The sequence below is a fragment of the Panthera onca genome, chromosome A3 (assembly GCF_046562875.1).
Source record: "Panthera onca isolate mPanOnc1 chromosome A3, mPanOnc1 haplotype 2, whole genome shotgun sequence".
Taxonomy (NCBI): domain Eukaryota; kingdom Metazoa; phylum Chordata; class Mammalia; order Carnivora; family Felidae; genus Panthera; species Panthera onca.
In genome coordinates, this window is record NC_138341.1 from 11722372 (window position 1) to 11734805 (window position 12434).

Consider the following 12434-nt stretch of genomic DNA (forward strand, 5'->3'; position numbering starts at 1 on the left):
ATGAAGGCCGCTGCCTCCGACAGCATAAAAGCAGCCTTTCAACTGCTTATTCATTCCACAAACGCTTACTAGTATTTTTTATGCCAAGCTCTATGTTAGGCCCCGTGGAACAAACATGTATTCAGGGTCTTTTCTCCAGGAGCTCACAGTTGAGTGAAGCTGTGAGGACAGCTGCGGACTGTGTCAAGATCAATCACATTAACTGTCATCTTCCCACTTATCTGTCATTGATTGATCCACTTAACAAAATCTGTCCAATACCTACTATTGTGGCAAAGAGCAAATTGTAAGAGAAACAAAACTTATCTTTCCTATTTTATCATAGGATGTACAAATAGAAAAATGGTAAAACTTCTTCAGACAAAAATTAAGGCCAAAAATGAGATGGAAATATACAAACATAACATATGGGAAATGTTTGAAATGAAAATCACTTTAGCAATTTAGCAATTTTACTATATTCCACACATGAACAAAACTTAATACTCACAGATTTCTAGCCAGATGGATTTTCATACTGACAATGAAAGCTGAAGTATTTAATCAACTCACAACTGGGTAGAAGTAAATCAGAATAGGCACTTCCACAACTATCTTTAATCATTAGATTTTATAGAGAAAATACTCAATTACACAAAGCATATTATGAAAACTAATAAAGTAGTGAATTACATGAAGAAAGCCCCAGATGAGCTGAATTCACGATTTGGTAAAAGAGGCTACAGTTGTATAGGGCAACAGTAACACTAGCTTCTTCTCAGACAATGTTTTAGCTAAAATTATAAGCTGGCTCTATGCTATATGTTACCATATAATCTATTTTAAACATACTGGCTTGGCCATTTCCTTTCCTAGAACAGCAGTAAGAGAGGCAGAGCCCTGTCCTACCCGGCTGACCCGAGGTCCCTTGACTATTGCAGGACGAGTGAGAAAGGAGCAGCTGTTTAAGGGCTCAGCCAGTGATGCGTACACAAAATGACACCAATATATTTGGTATATGACTTATTAATAGTTTCGTGTTTCCAGTGTCTCTGCATAATGAATGCTGAACTCCAGAAGCACCGTTCACATCAACTGCATGGCCTCTCTCCCTGTTTTCCATTAATATCATCACTAGTACCTCACTCACCCAGATAAAAGTCACGATCTAGGGGTGCTGACTTTGGCTCAGGCCACGATCCCACAGTTCATGAGCCCGAGCCCCATATCGGGCTCGCTGCTGTCAGCACAAAGCCCGCTTCAGATCCTCAGTCCCCCTCTCTGCCCCTCCCCTGCTGGTTCTCATTCTCTCTCTTTCTCTCTCTCAATAAATAAATTTAAAAAAAAAAGTCAAAATCTGTCAACATAAGGGCTACAAAAGATACTCTGAAACAAGGGCTTAACCTATGAAGTCCAAGAACCTGAGTCCAACCAGCATCTTGATTCTAATGCAGCGATGCAAGTTTACTTCTTTTTAGCACTATTCCCATCTATTAGAACACAAAAACATTCGTTACTTACTAGGACTGTAGTGAAGCAATTGAAATAGGTTCCTATCACTCAGGGTGGACAGCCAAGCCTTAGTAGACAAATGCTACTTACTCCCAACAATCCTTCCCCCCAGCTGGATTATGAGTCTTTCCTCTGAGCTTATCTTTTCATAATATTAACATGTTACTCTGTTGATTTGTTTATAATTCCCCTTGTAAGACTATGAGCATCTCACTGGGCCTTACTGCATTCTCTACTCTAAAACTTGGTAAAGATTCAATAAAGAGATGAACTCTATTATTTTATGATTATTATTATGAATACAGTAACAGCTTACTCTTTATAAAACTGTTACACACAAGCTTTATACCACTTACTGTGGTGCACTAAATTTTGATGACTCCCTTCATATAGTACCCATCCAAATCCAAAATGGCCAAGCCAATGTGATGAACTCCCGGGATACAGGTGAAAGACTCAAGCAAAGTATAGTTTTTCAAACCCTTTGTGCTGAAGAAAGAGTTACCACTCTCACATACTCTCCCAGCACATCATAAGTGCTGCGCAGATCTATTGTAAACTTCAGGGTTTGCCAGCGGGAAGCTATGTCAACTATTTACTCCAGTTTTTGGTGATACACACTAACTGGCTCGAGAGTTCAACACATCTGAGAAGGCTGAAGACATCTGTGTTCTATTCACTGGGAAAAAAGATTTATCTCTGTTCTTCTAAAGATCAAATAAATAAAGCCTAATAAATATATTTTCCACCTTTTAAAAACTGTATCTATTTTTGCACGGGGTCATGGGAAGAGCATATACATCAGAGTCAGAGAGAGATGAAATCTCTCTGAAATCTCAACTCTACTGCTTACTTGCTAAATAACTCTGAATACGTGCTCAATAAATAATAATTGAGGTTATTATTACAGTAAATTTTGTAAAAGCTACAAGAATACTATCTACATGAATCGTGACCAGAGCTACATAAGCCTAAAATGTGTATCAAAAAACAAAAAAACAAAAAAAAAACAGAGTGTTCTGTGAAAATGAGGAAGCCTCACAAGAATTTAGGACAGAATGAAGAATGACAGAATGAAGAAAGGATGGGACAAAAGCAGGGAGCAGGGAGAGGAAAGTTCAGGAAGCAAGTGTGAAGCAGCATAATGATCCAGGTAAACAAAGGAGTTTGCATTTTGACCACAACTTTAGAATTTTAAAGAAAAGCATAGATGAAATTAAAGTCTTGCTTTTCAACCCTGGACAAAATTTCTGTTGAGACTAGAATGAGGAGTCTCAAAGCAAGATCTGTTCTATTCAGCTCGTCCTTCCCTGTGCTGAGCGACAGCGCGAGAAGGGCGGGGCTGACCACCACAGGCCCTGGATGGGATGAATCCGGGAATAAGGCGGTGTGCTGAGCAGCAGGAGAAATAGCAATAAAGGTAGGATTGGGTTCAGTAATTCTCACGAAGCCACTGTTCCCTCAGCAAGGGGTTCTACCACCTACAAAACGTCTGCAGTGATGGCAACCAGGTCCATGGTTTTCAGTTTTGTGAGCCCCAAAACCTGTTTGTTTGTTTCGTTTTGTGTTTTTTTTTCTGGTTTGCTCAGGCATTCGAGGGAAATAATTTATGGCGACCCAATCTGAAAAAAACAGATATATTACCCTAAAAATCGTTCAGTTTGTAATAATAGCTAGAACTGGCTTGAGAATCAAGCTGCATCAACAGACAGCCTCTACAGACTGTGCAGTGGGCGCTAAACCAGAGCCACAAGGGGCGAGATGGAAGCACACTGTGGCACAACAGAACAGTCTAGAGCAATTCCTGATGAGCTGCCCTTCTACATTCTCAAGGGTCAAAGAGTCTCACCAGGGAAACACAGGAGATCAACTTCTGACATAAACCCCTCTCTCTTCCCACCATAAACCTCTTTTGCCATTTTCTAATTTCCTTCCTTTCCTGCCCCATTACTCTTCTGATGGCCTATTCCAAACTACTGGGATATTTACATTTACTCATTCAAGATTTTTAAACAATTTTTTAAATTATTTTAATAGAATCGCTATAAAAATCACAAAAAAATTAATGAATAATATTAATGAGCTAAAGAGTAGCGAATTACAATGATACTGATCGGCAACTAATGACAAAAAAAATGTCTAACTACTTAAAAAGTTGAGTGTATGCCAATAAGGGTTACAACAAATGCAATTTATCTTCACAAGAAGGGTATCCAGAATTCCAGTAAACAAAAGAGCATACTAATAAATTTTGCCTAAATAGTCCTTACACTACATGTATGCCATTCTAGAATACTAACAAAATCAAACATTAAGTGTGCTTCAAACTTGATCAATATTTCTATTAGGTGAATGAAATACTTTAAGAAAATGAGTAAACTTAAGAAAAAAAAAATGCCCACATGTAAAATATTGGAAAGAACAGAGTCTTTCCAAATGCAAATTTATCACTAGACATTAATAGCCATGAAAAATACATGGTACCTTTTGGATCAGTTATCCAGTGTGCATGGCTAAATATGTTAAACAAATGGTTTTAGAGTTGATCCACTCCACTTCTAGAGGGAAGATATAAATCAGGTTAGCTATCAATTCCGAGGAGAGAAAAACAATGTTCCTTGTATTTAGCTGCTGAGATTGAAGACTGAGGAACCCCTCTTCTGTTTAGAACAAATCGAGATCCAGGGCCAGAGTGAGTGGTAGAGGTGCAGAGAACAAATTAAATTCAAGGTGAGTAGGAACTAAGGGGAAAAAATCTTGCCAAACTTGTGTATTAAAACAGAAAAAAAGGGGTGCCTGGGTGACTCAGTCGGTTGGGTGTCTGACTTTGGCTCAGGTCATGATCTCACGGTTTGTGGGTTCGAGCCCCGCATCAGGCTCTGCTGACAGCTCGGAGCCTGGAGCCTGCTTCGGATTCTGTGTCTCCCTCCCTCTCTGCCCCTCCCCCACTGATGCACTGTCTCTCTCAGTCTCTCAAAAATAAATAAATGTAAAAAAAAAATTTTTTTAACAAAAAAAATGAAGAATAATAGCAAAAATAAATTTAAGTCTGTGAAAAGTGTAAGAAAATATACAGCCAGTTTCTCTTTCCCTCTGCTATTCTGGGAATAACAAAATGCTCTTTGCTTTTCAAAATTGTTTTAATAGCTCAGATTAACTGATGAAATGAAATTAAAAAGAATTCTGAAAAAAGACATCAATCCATTCAGACCATTCAGGGAAAAGGCTCCAGTCTTAGAATCACAAAACTATCCACCAAAGCTGGTGAAAAGATATTCCTATAGAAAAGGGAAATGGAGAAGTGAGAGGAAAAAAATTAACCCATAAGTACTGAAATGCCAAATCACCATCAGAGGAGTAAAAGATTTAGAACATAAAGTTGTATCTAACTAAGGTCTTTCTTTTCATCTTCACTCTATCGCAATACACAGCATTATATGCACAGACCTTATTTGCCCATCATGATTTTAGAATATAACAAATGATGATTCTGTTACTAAACCACTAAGCCTTTTCATTCTTAAAACCGGTCATTTCAAGACACTAAAAAATTAATAGACTGCATCTTCACTCCCTACTTTTGAGTGAAGAGGTCTCCCTTCAAGCCTTAAGCAAGCCCAATATTATGTTAGTGTTGCCAGATTTGGGGAAGAACTGTAGCCCTTTTAGAATACTGACCCTCCAATTTTTTTTACCATATTAGTTGGCTTTTGCTACAAAATTAGTGTCTCCATTCTGTATTTTTATAGTAAGAAAAAAGGAGAAGGGGGTGGACAGATTACAGTCAGTATACAGAATGTACTGCACTACAAATTAAAGTCAGCACACAGTGCTACTCTGTTCTTAATTTATCCTACTATGCTGATGATATTCTAATTCAACTAAAGCTTTGGCATGCTGAGCATGAATAATAGCTGTGAGCTGCAGTCAAACATCAACCAAATGAAACCACTATTGTCAGTACTCACCCTTAAGCGAGAACCATTCTAATAATAATAATAATCAACAGACATACCTGCTCATTTTGATTCCATTCCCCTTGCTGCTTCAGAGACGGAATGGCCCAGATGCTTAGTTTCCCTGAGAAATGAATGGCAGCAAGGAGGGTCCCATCTGGAGAGAGGCTCATCTTAAAGATCCCATCCTATACAATAATATTACATTAACGTCAGATCAAGGAACTTGTAGCTGAATAGAAGTAACCTCCAGAATTTAATAACACTCTTTAGAGGGTGCCATGTCATAAATGATCTCTCATAATAAAGGGTTCCAACAGCTTCATACACTATAAATGTGCTCCAGCATAAAGAAATAGAACTCTTACCTTTAAGGAGTTTTTTTTCTTTTTAACCTATTTTATAGTGTTATAATTCACATATAACCAAAAACCCAAATATATGAGCATTATAAAAACACTCCTTTACATCACACATCAATTACCATGAGTTCTCATAAACTTTTACGGGTTGATATTGACCAGATGGTGAATTTCCTGAATTTGGGGTTCACATTTTCACAAGATTCTGTATGTACACAATATCTGGAATATCCTGTCACAGGCCACAAATTTATGCTGTGTGGATGAAAGGGAAGGGAAAGGAGGAAGAAGAGAGTTGGCAGAAAAGAAGGTCCAATGGTGATGGGAACAGAGGTAGCAAGGGGGGAAATGCATTCCTTAATTTAAGGGGCACCAGGAGTGTTTATTTTCCAGATTTCCTGGTAAACATGAGGAATCTAATCACTGCTACAGAAAAATTTTGTTAATACACTGGTTTTACATGGCCAAGCACGGGGTGCACAGAGAAAGTCTTGTCTTTTCAAGGCCTACTTGCCCACACAATCTCTCAGTCCTTTCTTGATGAGAAACCAGACAAGCAGGGATGTCCCCTGTTCATCGCCCAAGCAGAAGCAGAAGAATCAAACCAACGCTAACTGGACATCTATTGCCCACTCAAGCATTTACTGAAAGCAGGGTCTAAGGTAGTTTACCCACAAATAATAAATCAGACCTAAAAATGACAGCCTACAACTATATGTGTCCTTAGCATTTAGAAAATCTGGCAACACAAGAGTCCACCACCACCTTTTAAGGGCGAGGGTGCTACCCGGTCACACTAGGGCAATAATCAGGTGGGGCTGAACAGCATATGCATGCTTAAAAGGATCATAAGCTTTCCAGTAAGCCAAAGCCCCCACCATTCTTGGTTATGGCCCTACGATTAAGGTCAAATACTAGCTATGATCTGAAACTTACACATGACTATACTAAAAAAAAAAAAAAAAAAAAAAGGAGAAAAAAATTATGCCTGGCTCAATTCACCACATTATCTACCTGGTCTCTACAGACACAAGCTTAAGTCCTCAGGTCTACAATGACTAAGGCATATTAGCCAACAAAAGCAAATAGAACAATTTCAGAAAGTGAGAAACACTGCTGGATGAGTACATAGATGAGAAGATTAGCATCCTCTAATCTCCTCACTAAGGACTAAAGTCACTTTAACTGGATATAACACGTCTATCCCAGATTGCCAGAATTAAATGTAAGAAAGATTAAAATACAAAAAGAAGCAATAAAAGCAAAAGCACTGAGAGCAAATGTTAACTACATCCCATCCCCTCCTCCGTGACGGAGAGGAGGTCAGGAAGAGAAGACGAAGGGCCTAGCACCTTCCATTCACAACTCTGGTCAATACGCTCCATGGTTTGGCAGAAGGTGGGATCACAAGCATAAATTTTCATTCTCAAGAACTCTCCCTGCATTCTTCAGAGTTTGCAGACAAAGAAACTGAAGATCCCAAAGGTTCAAAAACTTGCTGAAGATCATTCTAGTATAGATAGCAATACCTGAGCTAGATGCCGCCTTCAGTCCCAGCCCAAGTCACTTCCACCGCACGGTGACCACTGCCCTCCCCGGTGCCTCAGCCTTTCCAGGAAGCTCCATGCTCCTCGGCAGCAATCATGATCAAGTATACTTTACTGTTTTCTCACCTAAATAATTAGTCACCGGTGGTCTGTATGAGAACTCCCTGGTATTATAAATGCTTCATTAACCAATTAATAAAAGTGCTCTGAAAGCAAATGGGAAGTTGATGAATCTCTTTAACAAAAAACAAACAAAAGTATATTGAATAATGTGAATAATTTAACAATAGCCTTGTGATCTAGAAAATAATAAATGAATATGCTAAATTATCCTTCGTTTTAATCCTTCTCTCCCTCATACCTTCCTTTTCTCTCTCCACATGAAGAACTAAAATGTTACCACTTGCTTTTAAACTGGTGGCTTCTTGAATCCCCTTAAGTTTCATTTGATACTATGATCTCCTCGCTGAAAACTTAACACTCCTTTCTTGAAGCATTTTGCTGTAGGAATTTGCACTTAGACCCACATGTAGAAACTAGAGTATAACGAATACCCATGGAACCAACAACCAGCTTATCAACAAATACCAACTTTTCACACTTGCTTCACAAACCCTTCCCCAATCACCACAATGTTCTTGGGGTTTTTTTTTCCCCCTGGAGTACTGTAGAGCAAATCCAGACATTAGGTGTATACACATTAAGTATGCAGTTCTTTAAAGTCCAAGTTACCCGTTTAACTTTCACATATACGCACAGTGAGAAGACAGTTCTCAGCAGCAACCGAACTGCAGCCTGTCAGACATAGACAAGCCACCTATGTTACTTTGTGTGCTATAGGCGCTCTGCAATGTTTCTACAAATAAAATAGAGTTTTTATTTCAGAAGGAAAACATCGTGTTTCTAAAGTATCTCTGGCTCAGGGAATAATTTATTTTCCTGACAGTAGCTGTTACACAAGATCTAAAGCCACAGTTAGAAAATCCAGGCTAAAGTCTGTGAACCGAGCCTGCAGTATTTGGAAGTCAGAATGTTTCTTGCTTGGCTGGGGAGAGAATTTCTTTCAAATTATTTATTTGTAAATAAGAGGAAATGGCTTTTCAATCAACTGCACATCACACTAAAAGTAAACCTCAAACCTTCAAACCATAATTCCTCTTACCGTATTCAGATTTCTCAGCATAAGTGAATAATAATCGTTCTCTCGTCTTCTCTATTTGAATTAAGTAGTTCCGAAAGCAATATAATTTAGCTGTAATTTTTACTTCAGTTAAAATGTGTCTGGGTTTCTTTCATATTCCTCAAATATGGACATCATGTTTATTTTAATCTTTACAACAGCTGGAATGATGGTCAAGAGTATGTAACTTGGCAGTGAAAAGAGGGAAGCCTTTTCTCTGAGAACAAGAACATGACAAGAAAGCCACTCTTGCCAGTTTTACTCAACACAGTACTGGAAATCCTAGCCAGAGCAATTAGGCATGAAAATAAATAAAAGGCACACAAATTGGAAAAGAAGTAAAATTGTCTCCTTACAGATGACATGGTATATTTAGAAAACCCTAAAGACTCCACCAAAAAGCCATTAGAATAAACAAATTCAGTAAAGCTGCAGGATACAAAAATCAACATACAAAAAATGACTACTGTTCCTGTACCCTAACAGTGAACTATCAGAAAGAGAAATTAAGAAAATAATCTGTTATACTAGCATCAAAAAGAATAAAATACTTAGGAATAAATTTAACCAAGGAGGTGAGAGATCTATACAAGAAAGGCCATAAAACACTGATCAAAGAAACTGAACACAAATGGAAAAATATTCCATGTCCATGAATTTAAAGAACATTGTTAAAATGTCCATAGTATCCAAAGTGATCTATAGGTTCAATGCAATACCTACCAACATTCAAATGGCATTTTCCACAAAAATAGAAAAAATAATCCTAAAATTTGCATGGTACCACAAAAGACCCTAAGTCCCCAAGCAGCCAAAGCAATCTTGAAAACTAAGAACAAAGCTCTAAGTATCACCATTTCTGATTTCAAACTACTGTTACAAAGCTATAGTAATCAAAATAATACTGTATTGGTATAAAAACAGGCACAAAGATTGATGGAACAGAAGAGAGCTCAGAAAGAAATTCATGCATAAATGGTCACTTTACAACAAAGAAGTCAAGAATACACAATGGGGAAGGGATACTCTTTCAATAAATGGTACTGGAAAACCTGGATACCCACTGGACCCCTACCTTACACCATATACAAAAATCCACTCTAACCAGATGAAGATGTGGAGCATAAGCCCAAAAACCCTAAAACTCCTACATGAAAACACAGGGAATAAGCTCCTTGATATTGGTCGTGGCAATGATCTTTTGTATTTTTCACTAAGAGCCAGGTCAAAAAAGCAAAAATAAATAAGCAGAACTACATCACACTAAAAACATCTGCACAGCAAAGGAAACCATTAACAAAATGAAAAGACAATTTATGGAATGAGAGAAAATATTTGCAAGCCACATATCTGATAAAAATATCCAAAATGTACAAGGGACTCCTACAACTCAATAGCAAAAAAACACAAACAACCCAATTTAAAAATGAGCAAAGCATCTGAATTGACATTTTCTAAGTAAAAAAAAAAAAAAAAAAAAGACATACAAATGGCTAACAGGTACATGAAAAGGTGCTCAATATCACTAATCATCAGGGAAATGCAAATCAAAACCACAATGAGGTATCACTTCACACACATCAGGATGGCTATTATGAATAAGAAAAGGCAACCAATGCTGGTGAGGATGTGGGGACACAAACACACAAACTGTCAATTGGCCTTTAAAAAGGAAATCCATGGGGTGCCTGGGTAGCTCTGTCAGGTTAAGCATCCAACTTCAGCTCAGGTCATGACTCATGGGTTCATGAGTTCAAGCCCCACGTCAGGCTCCATGCTGACAGCTCAGAGCCTGGAGTCTCCTTCGGGTTCTGTGTCTTCCTCTCTCTCTGCCCCTCTCCTGCTTGCACTCTGTCTCACTCCCTCTCTCAAAAATAAATAAACATAAAAAAGAAGAAGAAGGAGGAGGAGGAGGAGGAGGAGGAGGAGGAGGAGGAGGAGGAGGAGGAGGAGGATATCCTGTCATTCGTGACAACATGGATGTAGCTGGCTGGCATTACGCTAAGTGAAATATGTCAAACGCAGAATGACAAATACTGAGTATCACTTATATGTAGAATCTTTAAAAAAAAAAAAAAAAAATCAAACTCCTAGAAACAGATAGTAGAAAACTAGCTGCCTACCAGAAGCGGGGGAGTGAGTGGAGGAAGTTGGGAGAGGTTGGTAAAGGGTGGAAACTTTCAGTTACAAGATGAAGAAGGTTTGCAGATCTAATGTATAATATGATGACTACACTTGATAACACTGTATTATGTAACTGCAACTTGCTAAGAGAGGAGGACCTGAATGGTTCTTACACACACAATAAAAATATAAATATGTGAGGTAGTGGATGTGTTAACTCGATGAGGGAAAAGCTTCATTTACATATATGCAGATCCAATCATCACATTATACACTTTAAATATCTTACAATTATACCCCAAAGAAGGCGAGGAAAAGATGGGGCGCTTGGGTGGCTCAGTCGGTTAAGCGTCTGACTTCGGCTCAGGTCATGATCTTGAGTTCAAGCCCCGCATTGGGCTCTGTGCTGACAGCTCAGAGCCTGGAACCTGCTTCGGATTCTGTGTCTCCCTCTCTCTCTGGCCCTCCCCTGTTCATGCTCTGTCTCTTAATAATAAATAAATGTTTCAAAAAATTAAAAAAACAAAAAAAAGGTGAGGAAAAGAAAGAAAATGATGAATTTCACTTACTGCCTGCTTCAGTCTACTCTATTCCATGAGTATCTACTGAAAGGCAGTCTTACCTTGTAAGTTACAATGGAACAAAGGAAGTTGGTTGACAAAGATCATTTGCATAGTCTTCTTTCACCATGAATTCATCTATGACCCTTTTAATTGAGCATATTATCAATTCTATTTACCTCCTTGTATCAAAATCTCTTCCCACAGCTTTCCAAAAGATACTTTCCTCTTACCTCACTGAATCTCTTGTGTAGCAATGTGATACCAATACTACTGAAATTAATAACATGAACAGGATTTTAACTTTCACCTCTATTTCTCATTTATTAAACTACTAGCTCAAACGTCCATTTGATCTTTTGTTAATTAAAAACACTAATTAAAGCCTCTACTACTGGCAGCAATAGAGTAGGAATTGTGTCTTCTCTCAAACACTACAATAAAACCTTTAACTGTCCTTTCTAAGAGAGTAATTCTTTTAAATGTTAAATATCAGATCTTAGCACTGAGAGTGCTTTAACTTACCTAACTTTCTTCAACTGCATATCTACACAGAACAATTAAAAATGAGTGATTTCCTATTTCATTACACCTTTCAAATGTACACGCTACATGAAAATTAAAGTACTGAACTCTAGTACATACATTCAAAATGTTCTGAATTACTACATAGTCTTAAAGGTGAATTCGTAAGTGCTGCTCTTCCCACATTCAACATGAATAAACATATCCAGTAATACAGATTATATGCCAGGTATGTCTGACACTGTGGGAAGCTAGCAGCAAGCAAAACGTAAATCCTGCCCTTAAGAAGTTGAGCTCATATTCTTGCCCACTGTGGTTTAGAAGTCTGACCTCCCTAAATAAATAAATAAATAGATAGATAGATAGATAGATAGATAAATAAATAAATAAATAAATAAATAAATCATCCTCAAATGCCTGGTTAACAAACCTGGGGCTAGTGAGCAGGGGGAGACATGGCAAAAATACATAGGAAATAAAAGGCCCTTGGGAAAAAAATTTTCCAAGACAACATTCTTTATAAAAGAACACACAGAACTCTTATTATTAATATATTCTTTGAAAGGTAATACTATATGCCAAATAAAACTAGTGTCTACAGCCCAGCAAACTGGAATGTTCCAGCACTGCCCTCTGACACTTCCAGGACTTGGCAAATGCCGCTACCAGGCTGGAAATGTCCAGTGTCC

General features: G+C 38.0%; 1 protein-coding gene across 3 annotated transcripts in view; it reads right to left on the reverse strand.

Moving 5' to 3' along the window:
• Positions 1 to 12434, reverse strand: part of NBAS (NBAS subunit of NRZ tethering complex) — a 329610-nt gene that overhangs the window by 256813 nt on the left and 60363 nt on the right. For 2 of the 3 annotated variants that reach the window (XM_078444965.2, XM_078444964.2), the window contains exon 12: positions 5507 to 5635. In XM_078444965.2, the coding sequence (XP_078301091.2) occupies positions 5507 to 5635 (129 nt within the window). Of the gene's footprint in view, positions 1 to 5506; positions 5636 to 10949; positions 11119 to 12434 lie in introns of those variants that run through there. The other variant, XM_078444966.2, reaches the window with a different exon arrangement.